General features: G+C 37.6%; 1 protein-coding gene across 4 annotated transcripts in view; it reads left to right on the forward strand.

Moving 5' to 3' along the window:
- Positions 1–21972, forward strand: part of CHN1 (chimerin 1) — a 158341-nt gene that overhangs the window by 86507 nt on the left and 49862 nt on the right. For 2 of the 4 annotated variants that reach the window (XM_028509168.2, XM_036023269.1), the window contains one exon: positions 761–1049. In XM_028509168.2, the coding sequence (XP_028364969.1) occupies positions 761–1049 (289 nt within the window). Of the gene's footprint in view, positions 1–760; positions 1050–3048; positions 3126–16105; positions 16155–17526; positions 17532–21972 lie in introns of those variants that run through there. The other 2 variants (XM_036023270.1, XM_036023271.1) reach the window with 2 other exon arrangements.

Raw genomic sequence — 21972 nt, forward strand, 5'->3', positions numbered from 1 at the left:
CAGATCCGTGTCTGAGGTTTGCTACAGAAAGCAAAATACTGCAATTACCATAAAACTAAACCAGTCTTCTCCAGTTATCAAGCATAACGCAAAAGTGAGAATAAAATTTTTAGAATCTAATAGTTTATGACATATATGCCTTGTATATTGCAAACATTTCTTGCTCGGACTCAACAAGCAGACACAGAAAAGTGACTGTAAAAGGGAAGAGTGAGTCACTGACCTTTGAATAGAAACAGCGGAAGTGTGTCTCCGCTGCCCTCCTGCTCTCCTGTCTCTCTGGCTGGACGCCGGCGTCACGCTCAGGCGAACTCTACGTGGAACTCCCCTGTTACTAAGATAGTAATGCTGGTGTCTAAAGTACATTGAATATTTTTATTATCAACTTGAAGAAAACATGTTAATAGAAATTTCATGCACTATAGAGTTGACTGATTGAATATAGAATGTGTTCTAATAGGATATTAAGTTTATTTTCCCCTGTTTTTCCTACAGGCATAATGAAGCAGCTTAAAAAGATAAATAAGAACACACTTTCCCTTTTAGGGTAGCGTGCTTTTGGCCAGTTACCCCTGGTTGTGCAAGTTCACTCTTGGTGTTCAAAAGGTTAATTTTCTATATTTCAGACGATTCATAGAGATTAGCCACAGTTTATTTAACAGACAAAGAAGACAGAAACCAATAGCTTCTTATTTTTTTTTCAGAAAGAATTCACTTGGTTACTTTTCTTAAAAACATCTTTCCCATTTCATTGAGGCAGATTTGGAAGTCAAACCAGAAACTTCAGGCTCTACTACGATGGAAAGCACTTCGTTGGGGAGAAGCGCTTTGAGTCCATCCACGATCTGGTGACTGATGGATTGATTACTCTCTATATTGAAACCAAGGCAGCAGAATACATTGCCAAGATGACGATAAACCCAATATATGAGCACATAGGATACACAACCTTAAACAGAGAGCCAGCATACCAAAAACATATGCCAGTCCTGAAAGAGACACATGATGATAAAGATTCTACAGGCCAGGATGGGGTGTCAGAAAAAAGGGTAAGCTACTGTGAATCCACACTTTGTCTTCTTCTGTTGGGGGTCCTTACAAGAAAGCCATTATTGCCAGAAGAGATGACTTCTCCACAGTGCTTTGAAAAGGATATGTGTTTTCCTTAATGTCTAGTTTCAGTGGTCTTAAACTTTGCATATATCTAGTCTTAGTTAAAATATGTCAGGTATATTTTTATATTCCTGATTATTTTCTATTTTATCAGTTCCACAGTTTTAAAAATATGTTGGAAGAATGCCCTAGTAAAAAGTTCAGGGGTTTTGTTCAGAAGCATAACTTATGGTCAAGAAAAGATTGCTAGAATACATAAGAGATTGAGGAGTTGCATTATCTATCAAAATTATTTTTTGTTTCCCTTAAAGATAATTCCCCATAGAAATAGTTCTATTATTTATAAAACTGATATATCTATATTTTAAAAATATAAATGATTAAATTCAGTTTACAAATAAGTCTTACACTATTTGAGAATCAGTGTTGAATAATAGGAAGATTTATTTCTTCATGGACTCTTGAATGAGAAAGATTACTGTTATTTAATTATAAAAGAATTTGTTTTCATTTGTCATTTTTATTGTTGTTTAAGTACAGTTGTCTCCATTTTCCCCCATTTATTTTTTAAATATAAGTATTTAAGGTTCACATTAGGAATTTTAATTCCTTGATTATTTTACTTTGAAAGTTGTCCCTAGTCTCCCCTTCACTCCAAGAAAAAGAGTGGATTGCTTGATGTTTTACAATGAATGGGATTTAGTTGGGGAAATTTTATTGGGATCATGTTAATTTATTATATTTTGAGAATCTTCAGTTGCTATATTAAAGAAAAGCAGTATTTATAGTGGTTTGAGCTTGGATTCTGTCACTAAATAGATTTGTGTGCAAATTTTTCCATTTTGCCGGTTGAGTGAACCTCAGCAAGTTACTTAATTTTTCTGTGCATTGATATGCTTAATGTAAAATTGTAATCATAATCAAGTTGTGAGGATCAATTGATATAGTGTGTATAAATAAAATAATGAAACAATGCTAGACATGTAGTAAGCACTCAGTGTGAGTTTGGTGATGACATTATTATAACAGCCGTATCACTTCCAGACAGCATCCTAAAATACTTCCAGTAGTTACCTTAGCGTATTTAGGTACAGAACGGAAATTTAAAATGTTCATTTTTCAGTCCAAATTTTAGTTTCTAGCAGGTCTTATTAGAGTAGCATTCTGTGGCTACAGAGAAACGAACATCTTAAATTATAGACTATAGAAAATTTGTAGAAAATGGTTTTTCATATACTAATATTTGTTAGTAACCACAGATCTTTTTTTGGAAGTAACCAGAATTTAGAATCCTAAGTACATCCTGTGTTTAATATTCTTTTCACTCTCTAGTTCCCATTTTTTTACTTTGGTTTTTTTCTATCCATGACATTTTTCAATAATGCTTTTATTTAAATATCTAATACTGATATTACATTTTATGCAGATGTGCTTGAATATTCCAAGTCAGCCTTTGTGAAATATTTAAAAACGTGTACATGTGAGTCTTTCAAAGTTGATCAGCCTAATGATAACCTTTGCGCATGTGTTCTCTGTACACTTTTCATTATCAAGAAAGCTAAGCCAAAGACACTTAGGTATATCATATTGGACTAGTCGTGTAACTTCCTGAGACCTTGCTGATCCCTCCTACAAAGTGAAAATAATATTCACAAGAGTCTGAGGTCGACAATGCCTCAAGGACCCTTTTACCTCTAGTACCCATGGTTCCCTAGTATTCTGGCAACGTTACATGTCACATTACCTGGATGCTCTTGTGCTGATGGCCTGTGATAGCTACATACAGTGAAATAGTTGGCACTGGGAAATATCTCTCTCCAGCAGTGCGCAATAAAGAATCATTTAAAAATTACTCTTAGCTTTAAACTGCATGCATCTTAAATCTAGTTGGCTTAAAATCTACTTACTCAAAAATAGATTTATTTTATTTACAGGTGTCATCCAACAGGACAGGGATGATGGCCTGTTCAACAGCTTGAAACATTGATTCCCTGTCACAGTGGATGACATTTGTAAGTAAAGACAATCATGTTTAACTGATTTAAAATACCTACTGACACAAGTATAGTTTAACAGATATTTCCTGGGCCCTGAATAGCCAAAGCCCCTCTTGTCTGTGACGCCTTTTCCTCAGAGGAAGAAGTGTTGGCTCTGCTGGAGTTGGTGTGCCGTGAGGGGAAGTCACTGGTGTGGGATTAAGAGCTGGGTTGTAGGTCTCCAGGAATCGATTCTCTGTGTTACTTTGGGAATGTTGCTTCCCTTTTATGAGACTGCATTTTCCCACCTTTAACAGGAGGGCTTTGGACTAGATGATCTCCAAGGTGTGGTCCTTTTAGTGTGTGATCCCCCAGGAGTGGAAATGGTGTCGCAGAGACACAGCACAGTACCAGAAAGAGCACTGAAGTGCGGTCCTGAAAGGAGAGGTCTGTTTTTAGCTTACGCTCCAGCTAACTCTGTGACCTTGAGATAGTCTCCTGGCCTGTGCGCACTTCAGTTTCTTCCTGTGTGTAAGATGGGGGTTTTCTGCAAAACAACTGATTTTGCGGGATTTTAATAAATGCTTACTAAAAAAGGGTTCTGTGCTCAAATAGGTTCATAAAATTGTTTTTTAAAACTATTTCATTTCTGTAGGATGCTTTGTTAATAACCTAATGTACGTGATGACCCTCCATGAGTGCTTATCTGAATCTCCCCACCACTATTCAGAACATTTTAGAAAAATAATGTTCCATGAAACGATTTTGGGAAATTTTGAACCAGATGACCTCTGGTTCAAAACAAGGAAAGATATTGTTCTAAAATTAAGGATGAGAATTTCTTTTTTTTTTCCCAGTCCTTAGCTGTAAGCTGAGCATCTGAGTTTTTGTGGACAGTTGGCAAGATGGTTTTATGGCCATAAGGGTTTTGGGATCTTTTTGGTTTTTTCTCTTTTTGTTTTTTTGCCTTACCACAGGAAGTGTGTCCTGAAAATCTGTAGTTGTCCCTAGGAAATCTGGTGGTCTATTATGAGGGGAAAATTTTTTTCCAAGTGATAGCTATGTCATTTTTCTCATTAACAAGTTAGGTTGCTTCCTCAGCTTGAGATACCAATTAGAACCATTAAAAATTTTTTTTAGATATTGAAAGACATTTAATCATAAAGTTGTAGCATGTTGAAAAGCCTGACTTCTTTCTCTTCTAAAATAGTTTAACTGTAGCAGCCCAGTTTGGCAAGAGCCCAATTTATATTAGTTACTACTTTTTTTATTGCAAGAATTTTTATAGATGATTAATGATATTAGTTAATTTTTAAAAATTTATCTTAGAACTATATTAAATAATTTCTTCTTCCAAGTAATGCATATAATATGTGTGCCTCAACCGATACTGGACCAGTGGCTGAGTGCAATAGTTTTATGATAATTTTATACTTAAAAACAATGCAAATTTAAATCCTCCAAAACCATGCTTTACAAATGTCTCATATAACTGTTAATAATATAAACTGTCAAATAAAATATATCATTTGCATTTCAGAAATTACTCTGTGAGTCAGATCTCTGAATCCAGCCAGAACTTCTTTGCTCCAAGATTTAGTTGTCTCAGCTCCAGACCCGTCTTCCCATAAAGATGACCTGTGATAGATCGCAGGGGTGTGGCAAACCAGTGTGTTAGTTTTACAGAACTTTATCGAGCTAAATAACCTGTGTATGTGTGTGTGTGTGTATTTTTCTTTTGCCAGCAGTTTAAAATGAATGCAACACTCGTCATATTCATTTATTCTTAAGGAATTTCTTTTATGTTTAAATTCCATTTTTTAAAGATATCTTTAGGGACCTCCAGGTTGCATAAGTGTTGAAAAGCTTGGTGAGATTTGAGGCTGAAATGTAATGGGGGCCCTGCCAAAAACTGCCATGGCCACGGAAACTGTTGGTGCCTCCACCAGTGACACGAGTCTGTCCCTTGCCGCAGCGGAAGGCGCGTGGGCAGTGTGGTCTGCTGTTGTCTTTCTCTCCTGCAAAGCAGATCTTCTAAATGTTTTTACTTTGCTTAAAAAGATAGCACATTACCTGTATCTGTATAATCTCATGTAGAAATGAACAAGAAGCACACACCTAAACTTAGTCACTATAAAAAAACAGTAACAGGGGAGTGAGTGGCATAAAGCCATCTGCAGAAAACTGTGTGTGATTGCTTGATTTGTGCTTTCTGTCTCAGCCTTTGCAGCTTATGTTTTTTCTCCTTCATTGTTCCTTCCCAAACTCTGCTCTTCTGTTGTTCCCTTTCGTAGACCAGCCTTACCAATGTGCTCCTCTCTCCCCCAGTCAAATTCACATGTTCAGGTTTCCACTGTGGGTTGTTCAAGGTTAAGATTAGTTGGTCAGAGTGAACAGGCTCTTAGAGAACTGCTGAATATGCCCGGGGGCACTTGTATGCATTAAAAAGCCAATTTGATAATTCATGAGGAAGACCACACCTTCCATACACAACTTCTAAGAGTAGGTTCATCTTCCTCAATAAATATCCTTCTTAAGAAATCAAATGGGGTTAAAAAATCCTTCTTGGTCAGTTATAAGTATTATTGGGGGGTATAAATATTATTGTGATGTGGTCTCCTTGTAAGTGTACTGCTTCGGGACACAGCGCTGCACTCTGGGATCAGAGCGATCACCAACAGATGCCCATTTATGGGCACTGCTGTACTGAGGACCATTCCCCCAGCCTTTGCTAGAAATAGCGTATTCAGGTTTTTCTTCAAGATCTATCTCTTCAATGCTTGAACTGCCCTCTGAGTTCACAAGGTAACATCAGAAGGCTAATGATTGCTTCATTAATAAAGTGGCCTCTTTTTTAATAATGCTGTGAAACCTCTAATTGTGTCCAATGAGGAAGCATGTGTCTTTGCCAGATAATGTGCCGATGACTTTTAAGGCTCAAAGATGTTATTTTGCTGTGGTATTTGCATTTTAGTATTGACCAGTATTTTAACTCTACCTCCCTGAAAATAAGACAAGTAAAGCCGCTTTCTCCACCTGTCAGGGAACTTTCAATGAACCTGCACTCCGTGGTAAGCCCTTTAGGGTCTCTCAAATTTCCCATAACTTCTGCATCCACCTGCTCTCTTAACTGCAGCTGGGTAGACCTCTCCTTCCTTTGCCTTTATATCACCGCACTTTATTTTCTGCACAGTCTTTCATGAGTTATCTGTATAAACAAAGTCTTCTTGTTACTCAAAGCTTATATTGGAACTTAAACAACTTAAGAGCACAGCAGAAATATCATCCCATTTTTTCTTTAGTCTCTGAACTAAGTCATCTCCTGTCAGAATTAACTGCATTTAATTCAGCACTTACTGTGTGCCTCCTGTTTGTAAGGAAATAGGCAAGGCTCTGGAAGAGATAAAAGACATATAAGTTATAAGCTGTGCCTCAAATACCTTACATTTTAAAGTTTTCATTGTTTCTACTTTATTTCATTAATACTTAGACATCCTGGAGAGCAAAAGGCTAGCTACGTGTATCATCTGTGTAGTATTACAGGAGTTCAGTAGATACTGAGTGGGACTTACTCCAGTTGGAGTTTGCTGCAGTACGAGCCCAGCAGGTCACAGGAAACACTCATGTAGGTGAGAACAGTAATTTTTCAGAATCATAATTCAGAAATGTACATGACATTCTGGCACTGTACCCCATTGTCCGGACCTTACTCCCTCAGTGTTGTATCCCTTCTGAGTTTTATATAAGAAGTTGTTGACTGAATGAATGAACAAATAAATGAGTATATTTTATGAGTTCAGCCAAATCCAAGGCCCTGATATAAGTCAACTCTGGGACTGAGGAGAAAAACATAGCAATTCACCTTGCCGTGATACTCTGTACTTTTCCCTTGAACTACTCAGGCTCCTAAGAATGTCCCTGTGAGGCAGAGAGGAGGGCCACTCCTCAGGCCCCAGATAAAGCCTCTGAGGTACAGACAGCGTGCCTGTGTGACATGAGGGAGCCTGTGAGGGGTGGCTAGGTGGACCTCTTCGGACACGTGTGCAGAGAAACCAAGATGGTGGAGCAGAGTCTTCCCGAACCCCAGACAGTCAGGTGCGTGTGAGGACAGTCTGGACCCCACCAGAGACTCTCGTGCTTGAACGATTCAAGAAAACTCTGATGGGGCCAAGGGGATGATTTGGGTGAATTTCATCACCCACAGAAAGGATGAGTAATTAAAGACTTTAAGGAAAACCAGATGGAAATAGGAAGATGGAAGACAAATATTAGTGTCTCAGCTCCAAAGAACCAAACCAGTGGAAGACCAAACTGCAATATTCCAGGCCAGCTGCACTTTTGGAAGATTTCTCTTTGTGGGCCAAACAAATAAAATAACTCTTAAATTACTGGTCTGAAGGTTGGAAAAGGAAGCTATTAGAAATTTCTTCACAATTTCTATTTTGGAATTTTAGCTTTTGGTGGGGAAATAATTATTGGCAGCAAGATCCCAACCCATTTAACGCTGTGAGATAGACATCAACTCTGGTGGCTTTGGGAGGGTGGCAGCATCTGGGGTACAGAGCAGTCCGAGACGGTTGAACAGCGGTCTGGCCTCTCCGCGTTGCTGGTAGACCACACTGGCGGGCGACTGGAAGAATCAGCTCTCATTACATCTCATGCTTTATGATTTGGGTCTGTACTGTTCGTCTTTTGCCTCTGCTCCCTCATAGTCTCCTTTTGTGTTCAGAGTCAGTTTTCTTCCCAGCTAATGTTTGGACGTCTCAGACTGGTGAGTCATAGCCATGCCCTGAGCATCTTCTTTCTCAGGTTATGAGAACATATTGTTTTTGCATATCCTCATTAGTTAGTCCTTAGCAATTCTTGTGTCTTTTTCCAGTTACTACAACTTGTCAAAACTTCACACTTGAGCAGTAGTTAGGTTCTTTCAATAAGAAACGACAGGCATCCACAGCAGCTGTCAGTGGTGCCTGTGTCTCCTATCAGTGTGCTGCTGCATTGCATTCACTGTGGTGTTTCAGTCACTTGACTGGATCAACCCTATTATTTTCTGTGTTCTCACCACTCAGGGAATGCTACAGGTTTGCCGATGACCTAATTGACAGTATTCAGTTTTACATCTCATAGAACATTTTTCTTGAAAATGTCTGAGTTACTGCAGCTTGTAATTACTTGTGAGCAATGTTTGATAAAAGGTTACCTGTATTCCAAAAGCAGAAGCTTTTATATAAGCTGCAGATTGTTTAGCACAGTTGTAAGAGACTTATACCTCTCTTCCTTTTGCTCATTCAGTAGGAAGGCACCCCTGTTCTTGGTATAGTTTACTTGTAACTTTAGAATTACTTTGGGCTGCCGCCCAAGTTCACAATAAAGAAAAAACTGCAGTCCCTTATCCCTTGAGAAAGTAACCAATGTAACAGGGAAACTACAAATTAGCCCATATCTCTTTCTAGGCTCATTTTCCAAGAGTTTTTAATAACTATAGAGGTATAATTTACATATAGTAAAATGCACAGTTACACGTACAGATTGATGAGCTTTGACAAATATATACACCTGTGTAACCACCATTACAATCAAAATATAGAACATCTCATTGCTCCAGAACATTCCTTAATGGCCCTTTTGTAGAAAGTCCTACCACCACGACACACCCAAGGGCAACCTGATTAAGTTTCTACCAGGACAAGAAATTTTTTTAAGTGTTGATCTGACAGGTGACACCCTATTTAATGTTTTCATTTCCCACATTTACAACACACCTTTACTTTTATCCTTTCTTTATCCTTTTATCCTTTCTATTATCAAAACACCTTATTATCTTGAAATACCCACTTTCCTTATGTCATTTTGGATGTAACATTTCTCAGGTCATACTTTTTTAGGGAAATATGAGTAACAAAGCAATTGGTGTGTAGTAGAGATTGCAAGGCATTCTGACTTGTTGAAGATTTCTGTCCTATCGTTATGGCGTGTTCACTATTTAATGTGCAATAATAGCTTCAGTAAATATGGGTACACGATGAGAGAGGATTCTTGAGTACTGGGAGGAAGAGCTTCTCTGCTCTGCTTGGACCTGAGCCAGAAGCACTCAGCAAGCTAGGAAGTGGCCAGCTCCCCTTTAGTCACGGGCGCTCTCCGTGCCATTCCTCTCTGGCCTGGAACAGGTCCCACAGCAGGTGTCAGTCATGGGCACGGTTGATGGGGATTAGAGCAGCCCTGCTCTGAACTGTGCCTCATGGTACCAGGTAGCCCATTTCTGCTCCCCCCTCACAGTCTATTCAAATAGGAAAAGGCATTCTTTGTGGTAGGGGTGTGATTCCAGAACTCCCTATGGAACACTGCTGAAGATTTTTATTTTTTTCGCTTTGTTGAGTTCACTGAAGCACCACTTTCTCTCGTGAAAGTGTGCAGATGCAGCCCACCTGAGTCCTGTAGATAGCGTTCTCCTTTCCCTAGTCCCAGAGCAGGGATGACGTTCTCCGTGTAACGAGCTCCCGTGGGTGGACCATGGGTCGTATAAAATTCCTGGAGAAATGGTTATAACTTTTGCCCTTTCTCCCTTATAAAACTTACCAGAATGGGAGTGAATGAGGGGAATGTTAAGGTAGGCAGAACCTTTACTTCCTCCTAATTACTCAAAAATAGATTAAATCATTGGCATATTAATTTTAGTAATTGACTTCAATGCACCGTGACTGGAGTAGGCCGTCCAGTGACCTGAAACTGCTCTCTAAGCAGGCCGGCCTCAGGCGCAAACTCCTCTTCGTACGCCCGCTTGTGGAGCTCCGCAAAGCTTATCAGCCAAATTCTGGAGGCCTGGTGTTTCTCAAGGCTGGGGGCTGGCAGTAGTGGTGGAGAGGGGCGAGTACCAGACTGTGAAGGTGGTAGGGAATTGTAGAAATGCTTTGGCCACACTAACTAGATCCCCACAGTCGTGCCACTGTCTGTAGGTGATATTTGTGAACAAGTCCAATCATGTTGCCTCAAACTGTTCTTACGATTAAAAAATGAATCATGTCGGTAAGTCTAATTAATGAATTTAAGAGAGTTTTTTCTTGGTCTTAAAGAAATACATGTTCTTTATATAATTTGAAAATATGAAGTAAAAGAAAAAAGAGGGGATTAGTCATGTCCCACCATCTAAAAACAACTTTATGTTAACTTTTTGATGGATTTCCTTCTAGTCTTCCTATGCATAGAGTTTATTTTAAACTTTCATGTTCTTATTATATGAGTAATTCATGTTCATTGCTTATAAAAATAGTAAAGCAATGAAAAATAAGAATGTAAAAATCACGTAAATCCCACTATTGATTGATAACATAACCAATAATATTCTGTCATTTTCTTCCCTCGCACGTGCGTGTGTGTGTGTGAGAGAGAGAGAGAGAAAGGGAGAAAGGGAGAGAATACTTCTCTATAAGCTACTTTGTAATTTGCTTTACTATTAGGTTATAAAAAGTCTGTCCATGTGAATAAATGTATTTCTGTTCTAATACTCCATCGTGTTTATAAACAGTAATTATTTAGCCAAATTATTTATCGCATAAATATTTATTGAGTACCTGATTTGGGTGCTGTGTCCAGTATTGAGCAAGACAACCATAGATCTTGTTATAAAGCTAATTTTCTGTACTGTACACCAAATACATTAAAAAAAAACCTTAAAAAATCATCATCATTTTAAATGATGAAAAAATAAGTATATAGATAGAGACACTCTTTCTGCCAGAGTATCTTGTTCTTAAATGATTGGTAGTCAGTGCTGTTTTTCCTACATACTATTTATGTCATTATTATAAATCTTCCTTAAGTAGCCTTTTTTTTAAAAAAATCTTTTGCTTAGTCCAGATTAGGTTTACTTGATTCATTTTAGTAGACTTTCTAAATTCAGAATTTTGTTTACTTTTGCAAAATTGCTATTTCTCTTCAAGTAAAAGATTTGTTTCCAGAATAGTTAATGCTGTAAAACTCAGTATTTCTTTAGGAATAATCATAACCAAAAATTTAAGTTTATAAGTTCATTAACTTCAGGGATAAATTAAAAGCATATACAGTTGTTTTTCTTGGAAAATTCTGTATCTTTAAAATCTACAAAACTCTTACATGAGAGAAACATTCCTGAATCTGTTGAAAGAATATACAAAGCTGTGCATTAGCTTCATATGCAGTCATAGCCAAGCTTGTGTACCCTTTAGAGTGACTCAGTTCTAAATTAAGGAAGCATTTTTGAAGGGAAAGAATCTCCATAATCTCCATCTGCAGCATGCACAGCGGCACTTAGCGGCGACTGGTATTTAAAACAAAACTATTCGATATCATTTGGACATAACATTCTCATTACTACGTATTTCAGTGTGAATAGTGAATTCCCTTTGTCCCTTGTAGAAAAAGTCCCCTCCCAGTGCCTTTGCCCAATTAATGACTATGACAGATGCTTCTTTTTTTTTAATTTTATCTTTCAATTACAGTTAGCATTCAATATTATTTTGTATTTTGGGTATACAGCATAGTGGTTAGACAATCATACTTCACAAAGTGTTCCCCCCTGATATTTCCAGTACCTACCTGGCACCATATATAGTAATTATATTATTGACTGTATTTCCTATGTGTGACAAATGCTTTTATTTGGAAGCATTGTTCATAGTTACTGCAAAGGGGTTGATTTTGTTTTATTTCATACACATATGTGTTTAAATTCATAGTGATACTAGACTATATAAACAAGTGCTTTTAATATTTAACTTATAGTTTCATATAAAAATCTTCTAAACGTTTAAGCTAATTTTTTTCTCTATAACAGAATACTTAAATAGCAGTGGATCTTTAACATTTGATCTTGTGTTAAGACTCAGAAAGGATTTCTGGGATCCTGCACACTCGTGCTCCGTCATAGCCCTGGAGCAGCCCACACAGTACCTGGCTCAGCTGCTCTCTCTGCCTTGCCTTTCCTCTCTTAATGCCTTTGTTTTTACTTCTGAGATGTGTCTCCCACAAGATCCACCTTCACTACTCAAATACAAGCACTTTAAAAGGAGATTTTATTACCACAGCGTCTCCTGTTTATTCAGCCATTCTCTCATATACCCAAAACAACCGATTTTTTTTTATTAGGCATTGTCTTGGAACAGTTCTGGATCCTTGTCTTATGACTTGATGACATCACTTGAAGCATGTCATTAACCTCTCTGAAGCTCAGTTGTAAAATGAAGGACTCACCTCTCACAGATGACATTCAGGTGTCATCTATGACACCTTCTAGGTGTCATAATTCGTTACGCATAAGCTCTCTTTGTTAACCCTCAAGAGGTTTTCAGATACAAGATTCTGTACTTCTGAGAGCTTTCTATTCTAAGAGGCAGAACAGACTGAAAGCATGCAGATTTAAGTATAGGCTTGTCTCTGCTGCTAACTAGGCTTGTGTCTTTGAGCCAGTCACATAATTTTCTTTGGTCTCAGGAAATTAAAGGTCTCTTCTAGCTTCCCAACGTACATCACTAGGGGTTGTAAAACTAAGGATAACAACAGAAATGGCTAACAATTATTATGCCTCCAAATGTCAGAAAATGTAGTGGGTACTTTACCAGATATCTGATTTAATCATTGTGGCACACTTTTGAGGGTGAGTATTATAACAACACGGGTGTCTTCGGGGTGATAGGTATATGGAGAGTTATGAAGAGATACTTGGGGTGTGTTTTAATAATGCATCCTTTATTTTTAAAAGTGAAATCAGGAAGGCCAGACCCTATCACCAAATGCTCCTTGGTGTCATCGTAAAACCCCCAGACTGTGTTAGGGCTCAGGCTAAGCGGCCACCGTCTGAGTGATTGGCCTGCTCCAAAGGGAGAGCCTGAAACGTCCTGGAACGTGTCCAGAGGAAGCCAAAGTGTGGTTCAGGTGCGGCGCGGCACTCCAGGGCCGCCACTCTCACCTTCGGTTGTTAAAGTACACTCAGAAGTGCAAAAGAAGAAACAATTCCAGTTTACAGAATTAGAAAACTTATACCTATTGAATTTTTTAAACGTTAAACAAAACAAAATCTTTTTCCTGACGCTGTCGCTTAGTTCTCCAGTGACTGCTGGTGTCAAGTGCCACCCTCCCTCCCTTACCTTTAAGTAGCACAGAAATGCACAGATTCCCATAGTTCCGTTCCTGTCACAGTGACAACAAGATTGGGAAGGAGCTTTAATTACGTGACAGTGTAAATTATATGAATGGGCAAAGCTCTCAATAATTCAACATGCGAATTTAAATGGCAGCATACTTGGTAGAATGAGATCTGGACCAATATCTTCAAAGTTTTTGAAATTGAACCACATTAAGTAATTAACATAATTCATTTATATATTAGTATAATATATTAGTAGCTAAGATTTATAATGTAATAAAGCATGTCACATTATACTTAAGTCAGCACACTTTTACACTTTCAACAGTTGACTTAAATTCAGGTTGACATCTTCAGGTTTTCATCAGTTTAGTCTAAGTGCTTATTAGCATTTCATTGTCAAAGTGGAAGCTTACTTAGCTCTTTGAAACTGACAAAAGACCTCTGAATTGACAGTCACCTCCTAAATAAGGTATTTTTTGAAGGCAATTAAAGTATTTTTCAAATCAGTACTCTGGAGACTATATGTAAAACCTACTGTACCCAGTTTATTATAATTTAGAAGCAAAAAAAAGAAATGAAGCAAACAAACAACAACAACAAACCCTTACAGCTTTTTAATACAGTTTGACAGTTTATCATTTTCCATGAGATCTCTCAGAAGCAGGGAAACCAATTACATGAATAAAGATTTGCATGTATAGCAATAAAAGAAAAAGGTATTACTAAGGATACTACTTTTGAGAAATAAAATAATGAAGAAAATGAAAAAACTACTTAATATAAATAAGTTGTGTGGATATTCTAAAATATGCAGTCATAGTTTTTGATTAAAGAGACAAATGGGATCAGTGTTTTCACCTGTGATGCTTTATCGACAGTAGAGACAACTGCAGACTCTTTGACTCAGTAGAATCAACATGAGGCCCAGACATGTATTAGTCTTTCTAGACACATGGCAGGGCTGGGAGGCGGGGACAGAGATACTGTTGCGCAGTAAATGTTGCAACTAATTGACTAGATCAGTGATTCTCAAACGTTTTAGTTTTAAACTCAGGAGCCCGTAACACTTTAAAAATTGTTGGAGACCTTGAAGAGCTTTAATTTATGGGGGTTATATCTATTGATAAATACTATATTGGAAATTAAAACAGATTTTAAAAAATATCTTAATATATTAATTCATTTAAATATAATAAACCCATTACATATTAATATAATAGCATTATTATTGAGATAATATTTTATGAAACAAATTTAGTTAATAGAAGAGTGGTACTTTTTACTTTTTTGTAAATCTCTTTATATCTGACTACTGTGAAAGCAACTGAATTTTCATAAGTGCCTCTGCATTTGATCTGTGGTAATGTGTTAATCTGGTTAAAGTATGTGAAGAAAGTTTGACCTCATACAAATATACATTTGGAAAAGAGAGGAGTATTTTAGTAGCCTTTTCAGATAATTGTAGATACTTCTCTTTGATACCAGACCAAAACTGGGTAAGTGGTAGTTTCCTAAATGTTACTTGCAGTGTGGAATTTGAAACCCTGTCTGTAGCATTTCTCATTTGGTTACACTAGAATCCACTGGTCTATTTTGAACTCTGAAAGAATCTCTCAACTATGCACGACTCTGAGCACCATGCATTGGTAATTTGGAAAATATTGGTTCACGGAGTTTTGTGGGTCTTCCAAACATTGACATATTTCTTTAGATGCTATCAAAAAATCACATTTGTCAATATCAGCATTTGATCTCATCAGAACAGTCATGTAAGTAGTGGGAAGCTTTCAAGTTCAGGGTGGTGGATACAAAAATGCCCAAAATCTTGTTTTCTTTTGAAAGTTTGAATGTTTTCATTGACTATCAGTTGTTTTCCATGAGATGGCAGGTTCACTTTGTTCATTTTTGAAAAAAATGCCAAGTCTGAATAATCAAAATTTGTATTAGTCACTCTTCCAAGTGAAAAAAATGATATTCCATGGGAAAAAACAGGTAGCCCATGTAGCAACTCAGTATTTTTCCTTAAGAAAACCATCCCTAAAAGGATCCCAGATACCTTTACATCTTTTGGTATAAGGCTCTTTCTCTTTTGGAGAGTTTTTCAAATGTGGAGGTTTAAAACTATGAATTAACACAACCGACAGCAGGGAAAAAAACAGAGGAGACAGAGTTGGGGGCGGGGGGCTGGAACTGTCAAAATAAATGACCCACAATAGCTAATTTACTAGGCTATCATTTATTAAAATCAGTACCATTGGTATAAAATAATGCATTAAACTCCATGTGTTGTGTCTCAGAGACTAGGTTCTTTTAAAAAGGGAAACAACAAAGAGACATTATTCAGCTGATGCCATGGCTTGGTATTTCCAACAGGAAAACGTAATGAAAGCTTCCACTTAAAAACATCTACAGCTGATCTGCAGGAGGGGATATTTTAGGCCAGTTATTCTTTAACATCAAACTTCTTATTTTAATGTCTTCCTTATTAAGACATGCATTTGAAAATAGTCTCATCTTGCAGTTTTATAACAAGTTATGGGTCAGAGTTCTTAGGAAGAAATAAACTTGAAACTAGGTTTACTAATGGTAGATACTGCCCAAATTCCCTTTCCTCTTAAGATTTTCTTGCAACTCATCATTACAAGTAGTTTTTATTCATTAATTTTCACAGCACTTTGTGCTATTCCTGCAGTAAGTGTTGTGTTGATGTCCTGCATATTAATGTAAACCACATTGATTCACAGTGTTTAGCATTGAAAACTGCAGTTTATGAAGCCCCGGCACCCTTTCCTTTGTATTTCAGGTGGCACCTGTTAATCTCGTAACAGAACAAATGTTTTCAATTCAGTTTCATCCCTTAGTTAGCTATGTTGCTATGATACCTGTGTTGTCACAGATTTTCTCTCTTAACATGTTTTCAGTTCATTGGTGCATACATTTTGGCTGTCAAATGAGGAAACAATAAATGCCCTTCCTCTTTGCACCTCTGATCAGCTATTAAAAAAAAACGAGCTATAAGGTACTTGAAAGAATTGGCCATTTTCTTTGCATTAAATCTCTCCTAATAGTATTTTTAGGGCAGGAGGGTGGAATCATTCAGAAAAGCATTCATCTATGAGTGTGGAGAATTCAGTGAGGAGAAATCAATGAGTGAGGAGAATCCAATGTACTATGGATTGGTGTGCTCATAAATCTTTCAAGATTTAGCACCCACTTTATGTTAGGTGGTAAGACCAATATGCTAATAATGACAGTAGTATCAGCATCGCCACCACTGCCTACCTGTGAGAGCTCTGGGAGCTCTCTGCATGCTAGCAATTGAAAATATGTGCTTTATGTACATTTCATACATCCTCTGTAGGTTGTCTCATCCCACCCTCCCAGCCACCCTTTGCGGTAGGTATTATCGTTATTCCAATTTACAGATGAAGACATCTGATTTACAGATGGAGACTTCTTCTGTGGCCTCATAACTAGTAAGTGGAGCTGATATTCTTTCACAGGTAGTCTTTACTCGAGTGCCAAGCTTTAGTCACTTCACTAGCGATAACACTGAACTTCAGTTAAAAATTGTTTGTTTAACTCTTTATAGAAGGGGTGATTAAGCAGATTGAGGAGGGTTTGTAAACAGCAGTTCTCTCTCTGCATTGTTTCTGATAAAAATAACTGCATGGGGTGGTCAGCACACTGCCCTGGGGTTTGGGCATTTTGAAGGCTTTCGAAGGCACTGGCATATTTGAAGGGGAGAGATCCGGGGCAGAGAGATGTGGGGAGTCGCCTGCTGTAGCCCCAGAAGGGCCAGGAGCAGAGGAAGCAGCTCGGAAGGAGGCCACGGGCATAGACTTCATGAATGAATCCAACCTTTGTAAGAAAATGTGACTATTAGGATTAAACAGGATGGAAAAAAATCCATTACCTATCTAATACTTACCCCAAATATAATTAGTTCATTAAATATATATTTGTTTAATATCTGGTCCTTGTGAAAATCAGCATAGGACCCTATTCTCTGCTATTTGCCACAATTTCACTAATGCCTAGAACATGGTAGATACTAAATAAAATATTTATTGAATGAAAACTACTTAGGAGAGCCTTGTGATGTATATACAGATGGTTCCCAGCTTACTATGATTCAGCTTACCATGTTTTTGACCTTATGGTGGTGTGAAAATGATACCCATTCAACCATTTAGTTTTTCACTTTCAGTACAGTATTCAATAAATTACATGAGCTAGTCAACACTTTTTTTAAAAATAGTTTTTTTGTTATATTATTTTGCCTAACTGAAGGCTAATATAAGTGTTCAAGCACAGTTAGGGTAGGCTAGGCTAAGTAAGCTCTGATGGCTGGTAGAGTGTGTATACTAAATGCATTTCAACTGACAATATTTTCAATTTATGGTGCGTTTGTCAGGACATAACCCTATTGTAAGTCAAGGAGCATCTGTATGTACTTGGACATTTCTGTATTTTCTTCTGTTGAATTTGTGAGTATTTATACTTTCTTAGCTACATGTCTAGAACCCAGAATCCTTATTTTGTTACGCTATATTAAAGATAAAATGTATCCTAATTATGTAATTACTGCTGCATTTGCCATTCTGGAATTTCTGTTATAAATATAAGAATTAGTTAATTATTTACTCATGAGATTGGAATGGTTTTCACCTTGTAAATTATGTATGTCTGGTGAATTTTAATGTAAAGCTTAATTACCTATTCCTACAGACAGCTTAATTAGTTGCTCAAGAGACTATTCTCTCAACTCATTGGTTTGGAGGGGAGTTTTGTTGATTTGTTTTTATTTAAGGAACAGGAAAAGCTAGAGCAAAAACAAAACCAAAAAAGACATGCAGCTCTGTAACTCTCCTAAAGCCCTGGTAGACAGTTGACAGAGAATCTGCATGTATCTAAGTAAGAGCAACATATCACTTTACCCACCATCATCAGAGTGATGAAAAAGGCTTTTTAAAATGCCAGAAATTAATTACTAAGGCTGCCTTACCTCTCTGGATGTTGTGAACCATCTGTCAGGCTTAGAACTGAGTTGGGGGGGTTGTTTTCAGCTGTAGATGCGTTTGCCTGGTGATACATGTGGGTCTCGAGGCCCTGGTTCTCACAGAAGGCAAGAGCAGCCAGTCTTGTCGAGAGTTGAGTGATCAGAAGCCAAGGTCTCGGGGAAGCACGGAAGAGTGGACAGAGGAGAGGGTGTGAAGGCAGGGGGGCCCATGTTCCCATTGTGGCTTCTTCACTTACTGATTTATCTGCCTGTGAGCAAATGCCTTAGTAACACTGCTGAATCTTCTTTCTGAAAAACAGAAATGGGGGCTACAGTGTGTTAGAGAGCTCTGTAGAATCTGAAGTTCTGCATAAGTGCTACGATTTGGGTTCAGTGTAAGAGCTGGTCTGGTGATTTTGTTCTGTTTCGTTCTGGTATTTTGTTTTAACCAAATAGGAAGAAGAATTCAGTACAGTTCTGGTGGAGTAGGACTAGAACAGGATTATTAAGGCAGTTGCCGCACAGATTACTTCTTGCTGTGCAGTGTGGCGGTAGAATCAGGCCTACTCCCGAAAGGGCCTGAGGCCACCCGCAGTCACCCAGGCCTGCTCTTTGGACTAGATTTTGTATTTCCTGCTGCTCAGCAGGGACCCATAAACCTAAATGTAAATATGACACAGCTTCCTAGAGCATCAGCTTTACTCAGTAGTAGTTGACTGAATACATTTTTGTCTAAAACACTTTTACATGGGTACACTATGGGGAGCTTGGGGAGCCGCCCCTGGGTCTCTGCACGCCCTGTTCACCGTTGATTGCTCTTGGGGACGTTTTGGTGGAAAGGGTAGGAGAGCACTAGCTTAATCTGGCCAGATAGCCTTGAATAGCATTTGACTTTATCAGCCTAAGATCCTCAGGATATTAAAATGTCGCTGAATTATCCTTTAATCTTGTCTTCCTCCTCCTCACAGGAAGTTGTTTGCAGTCTGACTTTCTGTATCTTATTCTCATTATCTGTGGGCCTGGTCCAGATACCTCAGATTGCTCTTAAGCTGTCAAGTTCGTTATGGGACACAGTGTATACATGAATCGAATGATCTCTTATGTGAAGGAGAGTATTCAAGTTAGGGGTTATTAGTGCTTTCTCTTAATTTCATTAGCATCTTTTGAACTAACAGAAATTTCATGGGGTAAAATACTGTGGATGTATTATGAAAAGTTTATTTTAGAAAATGCCCAGATGCAAGTTATTTTTACTCTTTTAACATCATTATCTTGATGTAAACCATGCTGTAGAGCAGTGTCCTTCCAAAGACAAGTCCATGCCTGGCAGTGAGCAGAACTGTTAACACATCTGTGAGTTATGCCTGTGCTTACACTTCTTCTCAGGACGGTTGTGTACAAACATGTTCAATCTTCTACTTTCAGGCCATTATTGGGATAGTCAAGTAATAAAAATAGGTTTTCAAAAATATGCTTGAACTTCAGAAATATACTTCATACTGTTAGTCAACATTTACCTTAATTGAGGCTTAAAATGAATATTAAAAGAAATTATAACTGGAATATTCTAATCAAACTACACATATAGGAAGTAAGCTTATGTAACTTATGTTAAAGAAAATCAGTAACAGGTTCTTGTAAAAATCCAAATCACATCAACTTCATCCCAGCCCAATAGATGGAAGTCACCAAAGAAAACTGAAAATGTAGTTCCTAGCATTTACTCTGATACAGTGTCTTGCTTCTGTTAAAGTGGTGATTGTAAAATGTTCGCTGGACTGCAGTAACTTGAAATAATCTCACATGGCAGTTTAATATCTGAAAATACTCCTAATAATATCAATCCGAATTATGCTTTTTATTGGGTTGGCCAGTAAGTCCATTATGTTTGTTCCGTATGATGGCTCCAGTAGCACTTAGTTGTCTTTAACTTCATTTGAAACAATTTTGTTAGATGTATGGTGACAGCTGTCACATCAGTGTGCACTTAAAAAAACTTAATAAAAATTGGTGAATTCTTGTGCAGCCATTTTAATATTGAAGATGGAAGAAGATACACAATATTTTTGGCATATTAGGCTTTATTATTTCAAGAAAGGTAAAAACACAACTGAAATGAAAAAAAGATTTGTGCAGTGTGTGGAGAAGGCGCTGTGACTGATCAAACGTGTTGAAGTAGTTTTCGAAGTTTCTTGGTATTACTGACATTTTGGCCAAGTAATTCTTTGCTGTAGAGCTGTCTTGTATATTGGAAGATGTTTAGCAGCACCCTTGTCCTCTACCCACGGGAAGCCTACAGCAGGAGATAGCCGACATACTTAAAATACCCAAATCAATAAAGTTATTGGTGAAAATGAAAAAATGTGTCTTTCATTTTACAGAAAAAAACTAAACAGACTTTTTGGCCAACCCAATAGTTGTATTCGATATGTATACTACAGCTAAAAGCTTTTTTTTTTTAATTTTTAAAAAATTTTTAAAGATTTTATTTATTTTTAGAGAGGGAAGGGAGGAAAGGAGAGAGAGAGAGAGAAACATCAGTGTGCGGTTGCTGGGGGCTGTGGCCTGCAACCCAGGCATGTGCCCTGACTGGGAATTGAACCTGTGATGCTTTGGTTCGTAGCCCATGCTTAATCCACTGAGCTACACCAGCTAGGATGCTAAAAGCTTTTTGAAATAGTAAAAACATTTATGATACAAGAATTTTACACTGGATTTTAAGAGCTTTTTTTATTTCATCTCCTCTATTGTTACAAAACAGTAGTGTTTCTTTAAGTCTCTCAGCTAATCGGTGTCAGAAATTTGGGTAAAACAAAAGCCAAAATGTTAATGGCACATTTCCCTAAAAATACCTTCAAGTTCATTTAGGGGGCAGAAATGAGACATTCCCGTAGAGGCTAATTTCAGCTCCTCTTTAGAGGAACCAAGAGTGTTATCACGATACAAACCATCACTGCCAGTGGCCGAAAACTGGAGAGTATTGGACTAGAATATTTACTCTTATTATGTAATTTTATATATATTACATATATATTAACTTGTGTTACATAATTCAGGACAGGAAAACATCGGCCATTTATTTTGTTATATCTTATTATGTAAACTGTTAACAGTACATCAGGCCTATAATCTATTATTTTTTAAGAACTTGTAAGTGGAAAACAATAAGACTCTCTTATGAATTAACTTTAAGATTACCATCCAAGATATTTGAGTAGAAATATAAAAAATCAAAGTAAAGAGACACCTGGAAAAAGGAGACTTAAAGATGTAGAAGTTGCTTGTGTCCATCTAAGTAAGCACTGATTTAAAATGGACACTGTGTGTTCTAGTTCATTGGCAAGGCTGTTCTAATTGTAGAAGATTCAACAGATGTCTTAACTCTATGCATTAAATAATTCAGTTCATGAAATGCACTCCACTTGTTCTGATCCATTCTTATCAGCATCCTAATTTTTTTGTTTCCAGTGTAGGTGGTCTATCAAAAAAAGAACCAATGGTTCAAAGTGAGATACACCACTTTGTATCTCATATTTTAGTATAAACTAGACAACCATCGTTTTCCTTTCACCCATCAGTTTTATGATCTTGGTATTATACTGTCAGTCTCCCTCTGAAAAATAGATATGACCCCCTTGGGCTGAGAGATGAGTTTCCGAGCCTGCAGGACAGTACTGGACAAGTCCACGCGTAGTAAATTGGGCAGCGCAACCCTGCGGAGATTCCGTGGAGATAGTCAGGCTGGCCTTCCTTACGGAAGC

This window comes from Phyllostomus discolor, chromosome 4 (assembly GCF_004126475.2).
Source record: "Phyllostomus discolor isolate MPI-MPIP mPhyDis1 chromosome 4, mPhyDis1.pri.v3, whole genome shotgun sequence".
Taxonomy (NCBI): domain Eukaryota; kingdom Metazoa; phylum Chordata; class Mammalia; order Chiroptera; family Phyllostomidae; genus Phyllostomus; species Phyllostomus discolor.